The sequence below is a fragment of the Malaclemys terrapin genome, chromosome 21 (assembly GCF_027887155.1).
Source record: "Malaclemys terrapin pileata isolate rMalTer1 chromosome 21, rMalTer1.hap1, whole genome shotgun sequence".
Classification (NCBI taxonomy): domain Eukaryota; kingdom Metazoa; phylum Chordata; order Testudines; family Emydidae; genus Malaclemys; species Malaclemys terrapin.
This window is the reverse complement of record NC_071525.1, coordinates 5,284,172-5,303,114: the sequence shown is the minus strand read 5'-3', so window position 1 is coordinate 5,303,114 and position 18,943 is coordinate 5,284,172. Positions and strand designations below refer to the sequence as shown.

At 56.7% G+C, this 18,943-nt stretch overlaps 2 protein-coding genes across 3 annotated transcripts in view; both read right to left on the bottom strand.

The window, feature by feature from the left end:
- Positions 1-1,548: 1,548 nt before the first annotated feature.
- LOC128827309 (tyrosine-protein kinase Fer-like) lies at positions 1,549-9,429 on the bottom strand. Its single transcript, XM_054011169.1, has 9 exons — positions 9,229-9,429; positions 8,212-8,340; positions 7,758-7,811; positions 3,639-3,757; positions 3,453-3,547; positions 3,039-3,162; positions 2,661-2,818; positions 2,105-2,227; positions 1,549-1,691 (listed from the first exon to the last, which is right to left on the bottom strand). The coding sequence occupies exons 1-9, from the start codon at positions 9,427-9,429 to the stop codon at positions 1,549-1,551; spliced, it is 1,146 nt and encodes a 381-aa protein (XP_053867144.1).
- Positions 9,430-12,815: 3,386 nt separating this feature from the next.
- ARHGEF2 (Rho/Rac guanine nucleotide exchange factor 2) overlaps positions 12,816-18,943 on the bottom strand; it is a 124,745-nt gene continuing 118,617 nt past the window's right edge. For both annotated transcript variants that reach the window (XM_054010806.1, XM_054010807.1), the window contains 6 exons: positions 18,498-18,559; positions 17,996-18,037; positions 17,617-17,667; positions 16,480-16,902; positions 15,338-15,500; positions 12,816-14,754 (listed from right to left, as the gene is read on the bottom strand). In XM_054010806.1, the coding sequence (XP_053866781.1) occupies positions 14,669-14,754; positions 15,338-15,500; positions 16,480-16,902; positions 17,617-17,667; positions 17,996-18,037; positions 18,498-18,559 (827 nt within the window). In that variant the 3' untranslated portion in view covers positions 12,816-14,668. The remainder of the gene's footprint in view (positions 14,755-15,337; positions 15,501-16,479; positions 16,903-17,616; positions 17,668-17,995; positions 18,038-18,497; positions 18,560-18,943) is intronic.

Genomic DNA, 18,943 nt, shown 5'->3' with positions numbered 1-18,943 from the left:
ATGGCGTCGTTGTGTGGACGGGTGCAGGGTTAATTCGAATTAAGGCTGCTAAATCCGAATTAAAGTCGTAGTGTAGACCAGGCCTATGATTCTACGATCACCCAGCCTCTTATCATTGCCAGACGAGAAGGTGGATCTTGACAAGAGATTAGCCCATTCAGAGCCAAACATTCCCACCATTGTGGGGGGGAAGGATTTGGATTAGGTGTTCCCGATAAGATTCAAAAACCGATACGAAGCCGTGTGTTTTTTCCATGTATCACACTGTTAAGCCTGCGGAACTCATTGTCCCAACGGATCGTTGAGGTCAAGCGGTTAGCAGGATTCCGAAGAGGAAGCCAGATGGCCTAGGTATATTTAATCCTGCCACAGAGCGTGGGGATGGACTCGCTGACCTGTGGAGATGGCTTCCAGCCCTGCATGTCTGTGATTTATTCGGCTAATGAGACCATACAGAGGTATTATCGCTCATACTAATCATCAAGAGATTGGAAGGGCAATAAACCTTTTTGTGTCAGCGCATAAACCAACCTCTAATTACTGTGGGAAAAGAGGAGATTTCTGCAGGGGAAGGTTATTCCTACGGCAGGGTTCTTGTACTTTTCTCTGAAGCGGCTGGAGCTGGCCAATGCCAGAGACCGGACACTTGGCTAGACGGCCCTTGGATCCATAGGCACCATCTCCATGGGGGCTCCAGGACTCAAGCACCCATGGAAAAAAACAATAGTGGGTGCTCAGCACCCATCAGTCACAGCTGTTTGGAGGCGCCGATGATCTGCTGTTTGGTGGCTGGGAAAGACACTTGGGGGAGAGTGGAGAGCAGCGAGCAGGGACCTCGGGGGAGGGGTTAGAGCCAGGGTGGGAAGAGGCGGAGTGAAGGCGGAGCCTCTGGGGAAGGGGCGGAGCAAGGGCAGGGCCTTGGGAGTGGGGTCGGGGCCTCGTTCATGGAGGTGAACCCACGCTAGAGTCCAATGTTCACAGAACCGTTCAATCCACAGGCCAAACCCAGACCAGAGCAGCAGTGACCAGGACTTCACGGAAGACAACGAAGCAGCGCCCAGGCCTGGACTGGCCCAAACGTTGTCGCATTACCACCTGCATTCGGAACGTCTCCATCGGCTGCGCAGGGAGCGCTCTGTGCCGCATGCCTGGATTGCTCAGCCCTTGTGGGTTTAAACTCGCCTTCAGAAGTGGAGACCACATCTGCAGTTCAGGACAAGAAAAATCACCAACGTTCCTCACTGATGAGCCGATCGGGAAGCCGAGTTGGTGCCTAGCCTGTCCAACCGGCTCAGGGGGGGGAATCATTTTGACCTTCGCTGCAGCCAATCATTTGGCAGAGGAGCCCTGATTGGTTAACGGCGGCATGTAACGGAAATATTTAAAGTGGGTTCAAACCACCAGCCCTTCTAGGAACCAAGCTCCAAGTATCGAGATGAAGGGCCAGGGGGGAAGGCCTGGAGCAAAGGCATTGAGAGGCTTTATATAGATTATTTCGGGGAGGGGGGTGGTGGATACATATTACAAAGGGGACGTGGAGGCCTGTGGTCACTCAGAGTTCCAGTGGAGCTGCGTCATCTCCTGATGGATGGCACTGAACTTGGGGCGCAGGCTGGGACTGGCTTCCCAGCATCTCAGCATCACGTCGTAAACTTCCACCGGGCAGCACGGAGGAGCTCGCATGCGGAAACCTGCCAAGGCAAGAGAGGCTGGAGACACACAGCACGGGGGGAGGGGGGCGGTAGCTCTGCGGGGGGCTGGGGACTAGGGCAGGAGGTACGTTATGATTCTCTGCACCTTGAAGTCTTTAAACCCTGATTTGAGGACGTCAATAGCTCAGACATAGGTCAGGGGTTTGATACAGGAGTGGGTGGGTGAGATTCTGTGGCCTGCGTTGTGCAGGAGGTCAGACTAGATGATCATAATGGTCCCTTCTGACCTTGAAGTCTATGACTCTATGATTGTCTGTACTGCATCAGAACCAGATACTAAACCTGGCCTCTTGAGCCTTAAGCACATGGCCACCCCCCTCCACCCCTTAACTCAGGGATGTGCCCCTTGTCCAGGACCCGTGCTGTGATAAATGCCAGCTCGTGCTACTTGCCTCGCTCCACCTGGCTCACCACCTGCTGGTTCGACATGCCGGGGTACGGGGCAGCCCCCAGGCTGAAGATCTCCCACAGCAGGACCCCGTAGCTCCAGACGTCGCTCTCCGTCGAGTACCGGCCTGCCATCAACCCACACAAGGGACATTAGTGAAGGGGGCCCGATCCCGTAGCCCTTTGTCACGCGATCGGCAGGGTTACCCGTGAGGTTAGGGTAGCCACTGACGCGTCCCCAGAATACAGGACACTCCAGTGGTGTCGACCTGAATGAGAAAAGTACCGGGACTTCCAGATCTGCCTGGGCCCGCCCCTGCCTGGGGGATCCTGCCTTCACCAGTGAGGTCACACCGCGGAGGGCGGATCAGCGCGCTCTGCACCAGAGCATCCTCCCTGTGATACCAGACAAACTCAGGAGAAAAACTGCTCCAGTCCCTTCAAGCCCCAGTTGGGGGCATGCTGTTGGCCTCGACCAGCCTCCCCTGCCCCAGACCCCTTCCTCCTGCCCTGACCGCTGTAAAAGCCCAGCGAGGAGCGAGCTGTTCCCGCGCCCCTGACCGTATCTCAGAGCCTCTGGCGCCGTCCACTTGATGGGAATGTGCTTCATTCCTCCCCGGGAGGCGTAGACGCCGTTGGCCTCCTGCCGCGACATGCCGAAGTCGCTGATCTTCAGCACGTTGCCTTCCCCCACCAGGCAGTTCCTGGCCGCCAGGTCCCTGCGGGGAGACGATGAAGGGCTAGACGCAGCCGGGCGCTGGCTGGATACTCCCTGGATGCAGCATGCAGGACTGGCCAGCAGGGGAGCTGGACACGGAACCTTCCTGCTGGACTTTGTTCACTCTTCGGGGCAATTGTTAACCCTCTGGGTGCCTGGGGTGCCACTTTAGCCTCCCAGCGGGTGCAATTCTCCGTGCCGCAAGGAGGTCTCACCCATACCTGTGGATGCAACCGTTGCTCTCCAGATAGGCCATCCCTGCTGCTGCCTGAACTGCAAAGTGGATGAGGTCTTGAACCCAGAGCCGGCTCCCCTCGGAGCGGAGGAACGATAAGAAATCCCCACCTAGGTGGGGGGAGAGAGAGAACGAAAACAAAAGACCCGGATGATCCAGGTCCCTCGCGCCAACTCTCCAGCTAGGGCTGGATTTCAATCTGCAGTGAAACTCAAACGCCCCTTTCGCTTGGTTTTGCACAGGAAACAGGGCATGCATGCACTTCACGCTGCGACCACTAGGTGGTGACATTCCCAACCCTGTTGCAGCAGGCCTGACATTGCACCCAGGAGGCCAGGTGCATTGGGGTCACAGGCGGACACGCAGAGCATGCTGTTATGCGGAGAGTTCTCCTGCTCACCGGACACCAGCTCCATGACGATGAAGACAGGCTGTTTCCGGGCACAGACGCCAATAATCCGGACGACGTTCGGGTGGCTGTAGCGCCTCACGAGCCTTAGAAACAGGAAGGAGCAGAGGGATGAGCGCTGAGCCAACAGGGCGGGACCATTGCCCATTGGTCCGTCAGACCCCATTGCTGGCTGACCTGGCTTCCATGAGGAACTTGTGCTTGGTCTCCGGGGCCAGGGGCTCCCTGCAGGTTTTCACAGCCACGGGGGTGTTGTCGTATGACAGGCGGCCGCTGTACACCTCCCCGAAATTCCCCTGGGGATGGAGAAACAGCAGTCGGGGGGAGTGATCAGACAGCAGAGCAAGGCATTACATGCCAAAGGGAAATCAGACCCAGTCTCTCCATAGAGAGAGCACAGCGTGTGCACCCCCTCACTTGGCAGCATGCTGCCGCCACTCCCAGAACAAAAGGGCAGCTGTCTCCACCCACCGACGGAGTGCTTAGAAATTTAAAGGGGCTGTGCACCCAATTCCTTCCCCTCAAACTATGTCAGGGTTTCAGCCTGCGAGCTCTGAAGGCTGGAGTGCTTTCTATCCTGGGCCTCCCTGCCACACCGACCCGCTGCCAATGTGCCCTTGATGGGAAGGATTCCCCTCTAGGGATGAAAGGAGAGTTTGGCCCATTCAGTCCTTCTGTTCTCTGCAGGTTCCTAGACAGAGCCCATCACCTTGGTATCTGGGCATGTCGCTTTGCTTTCTCTTTTGAGGCTGCAAGTGAAGCGGGGCCCACAGCACGGGTGAGCTTTTGCGCTACCAACCCCTGTCCTGCAGACATCATCCTGACACCCGCCAGCTCATTTCGCAGAGGCCACTGAGCTCCCAGTGACGCCAGGGCTGCACCTCAGATGCCAATCACAGCACCGAACAACAAATCTTACTGCTCAGCGGCTGTGTGGCCTAGCGGATAGAGCACTGGACTGGGAGTCGGGAGGATCCGGGTGCTATTCCAAGCTCTGCCACTAGGGTGACCTTGGGCAAGTCACTTCCCCTCTCTATGTCTCAGTTTCCCCATCTGCAAAATGGGAATAATGGTACCCGCTTCCTTTGCCACGTGCTTGGCGTGCTAATGATGAAATGTGCTAGATAAGAACTAGGGATTATGATGTATGATCCAGATGTCCCACTGCTGCTGACTCGCCCAGGGCCGTGACATGACACACCACAGACCTTGCCCACCATTATCCTTCCCTTAGCAAGGCGTATTATACTCCTGGCCACTCTCCAATCCCCTAGATCCACCGCCCCTCATCATTGCTCCGAGAGCCTTTTATGGCACGCAGCAGCACGAAACCATCAGATCCCTATTTCATAACACGGGACAAAGACGGAATGGCAGCTGCTGTATGAAATATTCATGTTGCCCTGTGGTTAGTGTCAGTATCTCAGTGCTGAGGACGGAGCTAACAAAAGGGACTAGGAAGTGAATGCCTGAGGCAGATACAAGCACCACAGAGAGGTGTAACTTTTAAAAGGATTTTGTCCGTATGTTACTAGATACGGCAGAGGCAATGAGAAGATACATTTATAGTTCCCTCTAGAGCATAGAAATGTCAGGCTGGAAGGAACCTTGAGAGGTCCTCTGTCTAGTCCAGTCCCCTGCACTGAGGCAGGGCTAAGTATTATCTAGACCATCCCTGACCGGTGTTTGTCTAACCTGCTCTTAAAAACCTCCAGTGATGGAGATTCCACAACCTCCCTGGCTAATTTGTTCTAGTGCTTAACTACTCTGAAAAATTTCTCTTGCTGCAATTTAAGCCTGTTTCTTCTTGTCCTGTCCTCAGTGGTTAAGGAAAACAATTTACCACCCTCTTCTTTATAACAACCTTCTATGTCCTTGAAGACTGTGGTCACATCCCCCCTCAGTCTTCTCCAGATGAAACAAACCCATTTTTTTCAGTTTTCCCTCATAGATCATGTTTTCTAATCCTTTAAATCCTTTTCGTTGCTCTCCTCTGGACTTACTTCCGTTTTTTCCATGTCTTTCCTGAAACGTGGTGCCTGGAACCCAATGCAGTACTCCACTTGAGGCCTTATCAGTGCTGAGTATAGCGCAGGGGTGGGCAACCTTTTTGGGCTGAGGGCCACATCTGGGTATGGAAGCTAGAGCGCCGGAGCGGGGCAAACCCCAGACCCCGTTCCCCAGGAGGAGCGCGAGGGCTGGATTAAAACATCTGGCAGGCCGGATGCAGCCTGCGGGCAGTAGTTTGCCCACCCCTGGTATAGCAGAAGAATTACTTCTTGGGCCTTGCTTACAAAACTCCTGTTAATACATCCCAGAATGATGGTCACTTTTCCTGCAACAGTGTTGATTCACATTTAATTTGTGATTCACTATAACCCCCAGAGCCTTTTCTACAGTACTCCTTCCTAGGAAGTCATTTTCCATTTGTGCAATTCGTAGACTATCCGGGTTGGAAGGGACCTCAGGAGGTATCTAGTCTAACCCCCTGCTCAAAGCAGGACCAATCCCCAGACAGATTTTTGCCCCAGATCCCTAAGTGGCCCCCTCAAGGATTGAACTCACAACGCTGGGTTTAGCAGGCCAATGCTCAAACCACTGAGCTATCCCTCCCCGCCAGTTGATTATTCCTTCCTAAGTGGAGTATTTTGCATTGCCACGTACTGGATTTTATCCCATTTATTTCAAGCCCTTTCTCCAGTTTGTCATATTTTACATACTACTGAGCATGTGGAAACAGATTTTCAGAGGCTTATAATTTTGTCAAATTTGAGTGGAATTTCCAGGAAACAGGCATTTCAATGACCCCAGGGTGACTCTCCTGCAAAATACAGTCCCTGCTTCAAAGCATGGATGTGTTAGAGCTTTGCAATAAAAGGGGTGGAGAATTCTTTTAATATGAGCAAAACAATCCCTAATCACGTTCTCGGAACTGGGCGAACCATTTTAGCTGCAACTTTCCAAAGATATCCGCTTGAGGCAAATGCCCAGCATGGGAAATTTCACCACAAATGGCTCCAGGTTGTTAAAGTTATATGCAACCGAAACCAGCGTCTTAGAGTGGAAAGTGTGGGACGACTTTAATTATAAGCACTGCTACCAGATCTGCCTAGAATATTATAGACGCACACGGAGAAAACTCACCCCCAAATTGCGGGGTGTAAGAGTAAATGCAAATCTGAGTCCCTGGCTCTGGAAGCTGAATCCCATCCCTGCCTCCCAGGCACCTGTGGCATCTGTAGCTCCAAACTCTGATGCTTTTACTTTTAGGGTACTACTCCTTTAAGCTTCCAAAACGAAACCCCTCTGTGCGTGGAGAGAGAGAAGCCATTTGCTGAATTAGAATAATAGAAATCTCAGGTTTCAAGAACACCGAGGGGGTCATCAGGGCCAGCCCCCCACACTGGGGCAGAATCAAGTAAACCTATATTGGCCCTGACCATGGTTTGTCCAATCTATCCTTAAAAACCTCCAGCAATGGCGATTCCACCACCTCCCTTGGACACCCGTTCCCCTGAGAGTTGGAAAGCTTTTCCTAACATCTAACCTAAATCTCCCTTGCTGCAAATGGAGCCCACTGCTTCTTCAGCGGCCAAGGAGAACAATTCATCCCCGTCCTCTTCATAACACCCTGAAGATATTTGAAGACAGTCTTTTTTTCCTCAAGACTAGACATACCCAGTTTTATTAACCTTTCCTCACAGATCGAGTTTTCAGTTTTGCTGCTCTCCTCTGGACTTTCTCCAATTTGTCCACATCTTTCCTGAAGTGCGAGACCCAGAACTGGACACAGGACTCCAGCGGAGACCTCACCAATACCAAGTAGAGGGGGAGAATGACCTTCCGTGTCTTACATACAACACTGCTGTTGATACACCCCAGAATGATGTTAACCTTTTCCCCAACTGCGTCACATTGCTGACTCGTATTTATCCACTAGACCCCCCAGCTCCTTTTCAGCAAGACGACCGCCGCGACAGTTATTCCCTTTTTTTTTTTAAGTTGTGCCTTTGGTTTTTCCTCCCTACATCTAGAACTTTGCACCTGCCTTCGCTGAATTTCATTTTTGCCACAGCACGGTGTGGGAGGCACACACTGCTCTCCCCAGGGGGATGGTGGGCCTGATGCTCATTTATATAGTAGAGGCACAGAGAGGGGCGGTGACTTGCCCAAGGCCAGGCAGGCATGAAGTGGCACAGGTAGGAACAGCGCCCTGGTGTCCTGACTGGCAGCTTGCTCACCAGGCTTCCTGTGCGGAGCAGTACACGGCTAACAGCCGAGAACGGAGTCACTTACGCTGCCCAGCAGCTCCCCCAGCACCACGTCTTCATGGCTCAGGTCCCACTTGGCCTACAAAAGAACAAGGCGCCGGACAATAAGGGCTGGAGACAATAGCGCTGATCGCTTGCGTGGTGGGGCTGATGCTGCTCCGGGGCAAAGTCCCCTCGTTGACTGTGGGGAGGGGATCGGGCCCCGGGGGACAATGGGGGCTGACAAGGGTTGGAGCAAACACAGAGAAATGGGCCTGACTCTGGGGCCGGCCCAAAATTTTCCATCCAAGCTGTTTTTCACATCCACTCTTACAACCTTACCCATGGGGGCCCCATGCCCACCAAGGGGGGGCGTGGAGCAGAGGTTAACCCCTTGTTACTGCCCCGTCCCCCATTGCAAGCCCCGACTGGATCTCTGCCATACCCCACACCCTCGCCCGGCTGGGGGTCCCGGGCATGCAACAGCGCCGCGGGCTTACCTTGGCGACCGGGTTCCGCAGGAGGAACGGACACTTCGTGGTGAGCACCTGGCATGATTGCAGATGGTGGTGGATGAGCGAGGGGATGGTGGGTGCCCCCACCCCTCCAGGCTCAAACTGGTACCTGCCCTGCAGAAGAGCCCAGATCAGTACAGAGTGAGCGGGGGTGGAGGGGGGAAAATCAGCTGACATTGCTGCGGATCGACAAGGGGAGTGTAGCGGACAGGTTGGATGGGTCCCCCTCAGGGGGGTCCCCAAATTTTAAAAACCATGGGAGGGAGCAGGGAATCAGCTGCCTTAAGTGAGAGAGAGAAAGAGAGCGCACTGCCCTCTGCTGGAATGAATCAGAACTCCAGTGTGCGCGTTACAGGCCCTATACTGCTCCCAGCCAGTGGGGATTCTCCCATAGCAAGGGGCCGTGTTTCTGGACCAGGAGGCTCTGAATTCCAGCCCCACTGCTGCTGTGCACTTCTGAGCAGCAACGGCTGGAAAGTCCCAGGTGGCCACTGATTTATTACAAAACCCTACATTTGCATAGCGGGCTTTATTCTATGCTCTAAAGATTTGGAGCCCGATTTTCCTTTGTACGAAGGCCCCCTTTGCAGAGCGCTGGCCACACGATGAGGCCAGCAAATCAGCATCGCCATTTTACAGCTGGGGAAACTGAGGCACAAAGAGGGCTAGTGACTTGCCCACAGTCTCAGCTGGAAATAGAAGCCCAAGCCTGTTCCTCTTTGGCGCTGCAAGTCCAGCCAGCGAGCGCTGGAGGGATGGCCACAGAACTAAGCGGCTTGATCCAGAGAGATCAATTCAACTACACGAGCAAGCATGAGAACGCTCCTCCCACCAGGCTACCATGTGACAGCCAACGTCCGCGCGTCCTCGCTGGCCAGGCAGCACTCCTGGGGACTGGATGCCAGCTGTAGCCACTCCCCCGAGGTGAATAACCCTTCGGCGGGTTGGCATGCATGGCCTGCAGGGCTCACCATCACGTCCCCTCCCCACCGAGCTCCTCACCTTCCGGCACTGGATGATGAAATGCCTGCACTGTCCTCCGGCCAGCGCGGACAGGACATGGGCTCCTGGCCTCCCCTGGCTTGCGCGGACCAAGAAATCCCCCTCGCTGGTCAGCAATGCCTGAGCCTCCTGTCTGGGGAGCGAGCCGTGGTACCAGTCCTGCTGGCCAAGGGGCCTCTGGGCCACGGGCACCAGCGGCATCGGAGGGGGCAGCTTGTGGTTGTGAGAGAACAGGAGAGAATCTAGGGTTAGATGCTCGCAGGGCATCCATCGGGCCCAGCCTTTTAAGAACTTCCTGCCTGGGAGAGGGGTTAGGGAGGCCGCAGACCAGGGCAGCCCTCTCCACACCATGCGCTGCCCCCTGCCAGCATGTCTCAATCCTACCCTGCAGCGCCCACCTCCCCAGCAGGATGCTCCGGGACCGTCACCCCCACCCGGACACTCCCACGCAGGGGCCAGGCCGTGCCAATGGACAAAGTGGGTCATTTGGGATGCGAATGCTGTTGTATTAAGTGGACTGAGACCTGCAAAAACTCATCTCATGCAGCGGCTACGGTGAAGCCCCCAGCAGGGACCAACTTTCCATCCCTGCTGCTACACGCTGAATCTGGAGCAGCAGCCGTTCCCCGTGGTTAACTGCAACGTCACCGGATCATGGGAATTCCTCCCAGCCCAACACCAGGGCTTGAACCGGTGACCAGCAGAGCACCAGGCTCCATAACTTGAGCTAAAGCTCCCTAATGGGCTCTGCCTCAGGGACCAGCAACACCCCCTGAACTGTAACCAGCAGCTAAACCTCCCCCTGGATCACTTATGGGTTCCTATGGGGTTTATAAGGGACACACTTCTATGGGGCCTGCCTCCCCCTCTCTCTGCATTGTCGCACTATACCCGGATGGGTCTGATGGGGCGCAGCCGGTCATAAGTGCAGCCCCACGCGTATTTCTGGCACGAGGGGCAGCTCATCCTTCATTCCACGCAGCACCGGGCACGCGTAGGCCCATGTAACCCAGCATGGGAACCTGCTACCCGGCCACCCTCCGGGGAGCCTGTCCAGGGGGACAATGGGGTATTATGACATCAGCAGTCATGTGAGACCGGCCAGACCCTGGGAGGAATGTGTACGTTAGAGACATGCTCAGAGTTACACCCCCACCAACAAGGGAGCGCCGGCTCCGCTGGTTGGGGCGTGTAAAGCCAGGCCGGAAAACGGTGAGCGTCCAACAGCCCGAGGCCAAAGGAAGAAGATAGAAGCTGGGGGGTGGGGGGAGATGTCCTAAAGGAAGGCAGGTCAGCATTGGGGATCTGGCATTGAACAGAGCACGTTGGAGGGGGCAGCCTCGTAGAGTGGACCCCGTTTGATGGCGTTAACACCGGGAAGTAGTCACATGACACAGGCCCTTTGTTAAAGCGACATCACGTCAATATACAATTCTATGCAGTTAAAGACAATAGGGCCTGATTCTCAGTTATGCGAAGGCCCCTTTCCACCGCTCGGGCCGTGCCAGGGGGCCTTAGAGTGAGTTTAAAGGGAATTTGGGCCCACTTTGCACTGCCAGAAAGGGGCTTTAGACAAGTCTCCCAACAAGAACCAGAGCCAATCGGTCGTCTCCCAGCCCCCCAGAGAAGGGTATGGCTGTAGAGACCCGACCTGCTTTACGTTTCCCCACTGATGCCGGCTGTTGGTGTATTGACCCTTCCCTAGGTTCGGCTTCTTCCCCTCTCTTTCTAGTCGGGTTTGCTAGAGATTAAGACCGGAGCAATCTGGCCTTAATCTCTCTTGGCCTCCCAGCCTATGAAGCGGGGAGACTAATTGGCCTCTCTCCCAGCCATTGTCTGTCTTCATGTCTATGGCAAGTTCTGCAGGGCAGGGACTGGCTCTCAGGCCCGCGGTCGCTACAGCCCCTTGCGCATTAGGGCCCTTGCCTCGGCTGTCATCCAGATAAACCGCAAGGGAGGCAAAAGACATGGACACAGACCACGCTGCTCGCTGTTTATACTTCAGCAACATCTGGTTCTTTTCCCAAGCTCCCTCCCCGTCCCTCCATAAGCCTTTTGGCTCCACGACCTGTTAGCGCTCCTATCCCCTTTCCCCCTCCACTCTAGCCCTGGGTGGTCTGCTACCGGCATTAGCCGTCGGAGCGCCAGGAATCGTGCTTCAAAGAGCCCAGCTTCTGCACCGACGGGCGGCGGAGTCTCTCTGGCGGGTGGAAAGTTTTACATTACAAAAATCTCCTTCCCCCGGCCTCTGTCGTCACAAACGCACAAAGAGTTTGCTCTGGGAACAGGGATCAGACCCCGAAACAGAGACCGGGGGCTGACTTCAGCTGCCGGCGGGGCGTGAAGAGGATCAACCCCCTGTGGCAGGGCGGCCTGCGGGGACTGGGCCCCTGGAGCATGGAGCAGGATCGCACCTGCCTCCCAGCCTGGAGCGGACCCATCCGTGGGCTAGCCACTCGGGGGGAGACCAAGAGCCATGCAGGGGTGGCCCAGGGCACCAAAGCAAATCACTGCATTAGCAGGTGAGATGATTCTTCCTGGATTCCACGGGGCAGACAGCGGCCGGCTCCCCCAGGGTTGCTCTGTATCCAGCAGCCTCGCTGGACTCTGCCCCCCGACCAGCTGATCAGTCCAGTCCCCTGCTGGGAGATGATGTCAGAGCTGCAAAGTGGTACCCGTGCAGAAGGCCCTGTGCGAATGCCCCAGCCTCCAGAAGGAGGCCCCGGGGTGTCTCATGCGATGAAGATGCACATTGGCCCCTCCCAGTAAGGTTATGGGACAGGCTTTGAGTGTCTGAGTAGCACGGGGCAGACAAGGGGACGCTGTGGGCGCTTCCGGCTTAAAAAACAAAAAACGTCTATGGAAAACCCTAGGAGCTGCAACCCCCCACCACCAACACACCCACAAATTAAACCGGAAACATCTTACGTTCAATACAAACCGCCTGCAGTTTGGACTTTTCATCCCCAAATCTCACCCCCAGCCCCACCCCAGTGCCAGCCTTGTAAACTGGACTCTAGAGAACCCGTCCACTCCACTCCACTCCAGTCAGTAGGGGCCTGCTTCTCAGATACCACTCCCTGCAGCACAGCGCCCCCTAGTGCCACACGGGGGTCAGCCCAGACTCGCTCCCTGCAGCACAGCGCCCCCTAATGCCACACGGGGGTCAGCCCAGACTCGCTCCCTGCAGCACAGCACCCCCTGGGGCCACATTGGCGTGAGTCCAGGCTGACCCCCTGCAGCAAAGCACTGGAGTGAGGCATTGGGGTCAGCACTGACCCAGAGTGCCCCCTCCTTCCCCCGTGCCCTATAGCACACCATCTGGCACCGCACTGGTCATCACTGACTGCAGAGCGTACCCCCGCTGAGCCACTGGCCGGGCTGCCACATACAGCAACGACTGAAAAGCACACGTCCAGTTTCCACCGGCTGATGAACTCGTTGGAGACTCCTCTTTGCAGGGCTGTAGCTGGCAACCCCACCAGCCTCCTGAATCTTGACAGCAACCAAGACACCCGTTAAAAATTCAGGAGAAGTTTCTCTTGGGCAGATCGTTTTGACTCGAGTAAATCCAGCACACACACGCAGGGGGTTGATTTTTTAATTATCTTTTTTTTTTTTGTACAGTTAAATCAACAGGAAACAATAAACCAATTGAAACTCTTTTTGGCGTTAATTAAAAAAAATTCCTCCCTTGCAGCAACATCTTCTATTAATAGGTTTTATTGGCCAGCAAACGTGTTAAAAAAAAGAAGATTTTCTGTGGTCAGACTTTCTAAAAACCTCAAACCTTGCGGGACTATTTCAACATGCCCCAATCCCTGTTTTCCTCCTAAGATCCAGCCGGCAGGAGCAGATCAGCTGAATATTTTAAACACAAAGGCCAAGATGTTGCGGTGGTTCCTAGTGCATCTGCAAATGGATTTTGGAGTCACCCCAAAATGAAATTAACGAGGCCGCATTTTTTCAGGGGGCTGATGGTCTGTCCATCAGACTCCTTTAAGGGAGGGCTCCGTTGAGGACTCCCCGGAAAATGGCAACACCCCAAAGTCAATCATCCCCCTGGGAAAAAACAGAGCCCCAAACTGCTCCCCCCCACACTTTTTTTATGTATTTTATTTAATTACGAAGAACTCCAGCTTTGGTACAAAGATCCCACCACCCGCTTTTCTGCTGCCCTCTGACACACCCCAGATCCCTTTGTGGAGCAAACAATGCAGCCAAGGCTACGTACGCTCCCCCTCTTCCATCCCCACTGCACCGGCAGCCCCCAACCCCAATTGCCATTCACACGTCGGCAGGCAGGGGGCAACGTCTGGGAGGCCTTGGGATTTGGGGAATGTTTGCGCTCAGCTGTTTTTCAGGGGGCGGGAGGGGAAGTCCCAGGACAGGGAACAGTGTCCCCTCGCCCCAAAAAAATCTGGGAGAGGGCTGAACCCTGATGAGATCGCCCTCATTTCCAACTTGCGCACGCCATCCTCCCTTTAAACACCATATTTGAGAGCCTCTTTTGGGTTTAATTGTTTCTTTTAAAGGGCCAGTAGAACCACCGCTTATAAATACCCAGAGATGCTATTTGGGGCCATTCGCTGTATCTTTAAGGGATGCTGCCCGGCAGCCGTTGGAGAGCATTGAAAACAGAGCAGGCTACAGCGGGAGGTCTGTTCCTTGCTCCCTCCCTTATATTACACACCATGCGGGCTCCTCCCCAGAGTGGCTCGCACTTGTCCTGGCTCAATGGCGACTCCGAGTCAACTGGGGTGAACGACATCTTGCATAATTAACCAATTCAGTGCTGGACTTCCCAGCAGAACATCCCTTTTGACTGCTGGATCTTCCAGATATTACTGTTGGGCACTCCAGCGGATGGGTTAAATCCTTCACCCCAACCTGCCAGGGTGCCCCTATAGTGTTGGCTTGCGTGTGTTTTCGCACAGGCACATCTAGTGTGAGCTTCGTGCAACGTCACGGAGAATGGACCCAGACGGGAGGACTCATCCAACTGGCGTCTGACCGAACCAGCCGGGGGAAATTAACGTTTGCCCTGGATATCAGACACCTGTGGCTTCCTCCCAAGGTCTGATCGGCTCCCAGCCAAGGGCCGGCAAATAATCCGAACCCTTCCGGTCCCTCCCGCCCCAACAAACAAAATAAATAAATTAATCGGCTCGGGAAGCCGCGGCAAACCGGCCGCCCCCTCCACAGGGGAAGGAATAAAAAAGGAGCTGTGGATCAAAGAGTTAAAAAACATCCCATGAGCCCAATGTCCTGGGGCAGCTCGGGAACCGGGCCATGGTCCTGCTCCCCCTCCACGATTTGGTTTGTATTCGGTGCAGTTTTTCCCAGGGTCTCTTCCCTCTTTTGGCCAGGAAAATCTGTGGCAGCAGCGTCAACCCCTTGGCAACGGGTGGGCGGAGGAGTAGGGGGGTCGGGCCCCTCTCTAACTGTCCAAGGAACCGCCCTCTCCGTCCTTCACCTCCTGGCTGCTCTCCACCTCCTCGGGAATGTCCTGCATCCTCGTAAAATCTGCAAGGAACCGAACACCCCAACTGATGATCTCATGCACCATTAATTCATGGACTAACACCCCCTTCCCAGAGCACCAAGTCTGCACGAGGGGCACAGCATCATTCACCCATATTGTACAGACAAGGAAACTGAGGCACAAGCAGGGGGAGGACTTGGCCAAGGTTACTCAGATCCCAGGACTCCTGACTCCCAGCCCCTCTTGCTTGAGCCACTAAATCAGCTCCCTGCCCAGGGCTGGGAACAGAACCCAGGAGTCCTGACTCCCAGACGCACCATTCTGGAGAAGGGTCGGGGAATTGGGTGTTGCATTGTAATGCTTAGGGACACCAGAGACTGCCCAGGGCAGGACAAGTCCCGTCCCGCCTATCTCATTCGCCCATTTCCATGTCGGACCCCATGCAATCTCACTACCCTGAAGCCCCAAAGCTCCTGCTAGGTTGCACAGGGACGAAATACGCACGCCAGGGGCAGGATCAAACCCAGCGCCTCCTGCACCAAGCGCGCAAACCCCTGCCCTGGAGCGAAGGGTGCTGGCTGTGGCAACGGCTGCGGGTGACATCGCCACACGCACCACACTGACCTCGAGGGCTGGGAGGCGGAGACGGATGGCTGGCCACGCCCTCGTCCTCAGACAGCGCCTCAAAGTCCTCGTCGCCCTCCTGCAGCTGGGCGGGGCCGTCGCCGCAGTCGCCTAAGGCACGGTCGCTTGGCAATAGGTTCCCATGGTTGCTCCCTCGGCTCTGCTACGGGATGGGGGAAAAAAGAGGACTCGTGTGAATGCAACGCCATGGTCCTGGGGGCGTCATCAGGGATCGAATGCAGGAATTAATGGCTGACCTAGGAGAGCCAAGGCTGGGCCGCCTCCTTGACATGGGTGTGTGGCCCAGACACCACTAGAGGGGGACAGAGCGCCACACGGTGTGGGCGTGGCTTCCAGCCCCACCCCCTTCAAACGAAGTCCCGTTGATCACGGGAAGGACAGCAGGGCCGATCGAGGAACGCGGAGGACCAAGGACTCCAAGGGTTTTGTGCCAAAAGACGGGATCCTTGTGCCACGGGCTCCCGAGGGGAGGGACCCTGCCTAGGATCTGGAGGGGATGGCGCAGGGGGCGATGCTGCCCTGGATGGGGGGCTAAGAAGCTGGTACGATGGGGTTGTGGGATTTTATTTTTTTTAGGGAGTGAGATTTTTTTCCAGCCCCAAATCAAACTGCACCCAGGGTTTTTTACATCCTGCTCCTGCACTCGCTGTGTGGGACACCGCACAGACTGACCGTGGGCGCCAGGAACCAGAGGTGCCTTGCGCTGGGGGCAGGTGCTGACTCTCCAGCAGAGGGAAACCCCAGAGAAGGCTCCTGGCCGCCTCCCCCTTTCAGCATGGGGGCAAGAGGGCTGGGAAGGGCGGCATGTGAATTCCTTGGCTCGGGTCAAGAGCCCTGGGGACAGCAGGTCCCATTGGTCAACCCAGCAGGGCGACGCCCTGCCAGGGACCAGCTTGTGCCACCCATCTGCTGCCCAGGGAGCTGAGACCCAGCAAACGCGTTTCACGCCCAGCGTCATGGCTGGTGAGGCTGGGTTACTCCCGACCCAGTCAGGAGTCGAACTGGTGACTGAGGGGCCCCCTGCCGTGCCCCCGACCCCCAGCCCGGCTGGCAGCCCTCGAGCAGCGGGTTCGCAATGCTTCCCCTCCCCAGGCGCCGCCGTGCATCGTGGGTAACCATACCTGGGGCGGGGTGAAGCTGAGATACAGGGCGTCCCCGGCGGGCAGGCTCCGCCTCCGAGGCTCCGTCCCCTTCCGGACCCACACCGCCTCGGCAGCACCGGCGGCCACCTGCCTGCGGGCCTCCTCCGCCTCGCGCTCCAGCCGGGCCCGCTCCTGCTCGCTCTCCCGCAGCCGCACCTCCAGCGCCCCGGCCTCCTGCACCTTCTCCTGGCACAGCTGACGGCACCGGCTCAGCTCCTCCTGGAGCAGGGTGTGCTGCCTTTGCAGCAGTGCCAGCTCCGTGGCCTGCTTCTCCGGGGCCTTGGCCACGGCCGTGTCCCCCGGCCCCCCCTTGCGGGAGTTGGCGCGCGACAGCTTCTCCTGCCGGCCGCCCCCATCGTAGAGGTGCAGCTCCAGGATGGTGTCCTGCTGAACCACGGCGGCCTGGGGAGGGGAGAGGGCGTCACCGGGGCTGTCACGGTCCCACACTCAGCCGGACGTACAGGCCCCAGGCAGGGCAGGGGCGACCCCTAGGCTGGGATCCCGGCTCCGGCGACTCCCCGGCCACCAAACGTTTGTCTCTAGCGCTCATTTCGTACCGGTGGCAGCCCTGTACTCTGCCCCACAGGGACAGCTGTGCCCCTGTCCCCAGGCCCCGTGCCCCTCCCTCCAGTCCCCTTCACCTGGGCTCTGGGCCTCCTCCCCGCTGGGGACTTCTCCTACCCCATCCCCTGCGCCGAGCTCTGCACCCCTTGGCCCAGGAATGCCTCCCTGTTTGCATGGGCTCCATGGCCCTCACCCCAACCCCAGCTCTGTGCCCTCCGCACAGGGATTCTCCTCCCTCCTACCCACATCTCAGAGCCCTCTCCCCAGGACTCTCCCTCCACCTCACCCCCTGCCCCAGGGGTCCCCCTACCCGGTCCCTCCATACTACATCAACGCTCTGTGACTCCCTCCGCCCCAATGACAAACCCTAGGCAGCAACAGGGGAACCCCACCCCCACCCATAGGGACATGCCTCAGCTCCACACCAGGACGGATCCCACCGCACCCACCAAGGGGAACCGAAACCTTGCTCTACAGCTGGTGGGGAGCAAAGCTCGGGGTTCCCCCAGCCAGGGGGCACGTGGGATGGGAGGGAGGTTTGATGGTACAGACCTGCAGGCCATGGAGGAGGGCGTAGAGTGCCACAAGCCGGTGAATCACCTCCTGGGAGGGAAGAGAGCAATAAATCCATGTAAATAATAAATCAACAGCTCTTTCTAGCCGTAGATCTCAAGGGGCTTTAGAAAGGAGCTCAGTATCATTATCCCCATTCTACAGATGGGGAAACTGAGGCACAGAGAGGGCAAGTGACTGGCCCAGCAGGCTAGTGGCAGAGTTGGGAATAGAACCCAGGGCTCTAGCCCAGGGCCACACTGCCTCCTAATCCCCACACTCAGCACAGAGGGCAGAGCCAGGACTCCCCTCTCCTATTGACCCCTTCCCTTCAGCTGTATAAATCCCACCCCCATCCAGAGGCCGCCAGCCCCCCTACCTCATGGGGTACCTTCTGCTGCAGCTGGTTACCATTCCCATCCTACAGAGAGAGAAGGCAGAGATTAGCCATGTGAAGCCCCCCACATCCAGCCGGTACCCCTAAAGTGTGTGTATTACAGGCCCCCCCATGTGACAAATCTGTTACAGCCCAAGCCACAGGGGCTGGCTCTGTAGCTCAAGCTGTAGCAGCTCCTGCTTTTAGGCCTGGAGGTCGCCGGTTCAGTCCCTGGTGTGTCAGTGTGGATGGAGGCAGTGACCGTAATGTGCCAGCCAAGGGCTCTACAGACAGGCCTAAACTGAGCATAACAGACCCCCGCACACGTTTCCCAGGAGAGAGCGTGCCATCCCTGTTTTACAGATGGGGAAACCGAGGCACAGCAGGGCCACGTGGCTCAGGCAGCACCAGGAATGGAACGTGGTTTCCCCCGGCGCTGGCTGTCAGACCCTGCCGTGGCGTCCCCACTGGGACTGGCTCCCTGCCGGGGTAGAAAGGGATTTACCCGCTGGTCGGAGTCGGCCCTGCAGAACTCCAGGGAGCCGTTGAGGCTGCTGGTCTCGCCGTCTGCGGAGGGAAGAGTGAGCAGATGAGACAGGCCGCGCTAGCCCCTTCCAGGGCCGAAATCCGCCTGCGGGTCAGCGACGCAAGAGGTGCCCGGCCCTTGCGACATCTAATTTTAGGCGGCTTGTGCTAGGTAGCACCTCCGTAGGGGTCAAAGGCTCCAAGGCCCGAAGGGACCGTTGTGATCAGCCAATCTGACCTCCTGCACACCCGAGAACCTCACCCAGCGACGGCCGCGTCTGGCGGGGCTGGAAAGGCACTTTCAGGAAGAGATGTAAAGCCTAAGGCCTTGTCTACTGCAGGTTTTGCTGGCCGAGCTGTCGGTCCCAGGTGCGATCCCCGACCCAGAGCGGAGCCAGCAACAGACCCATGTGTAGACAAAGTCAC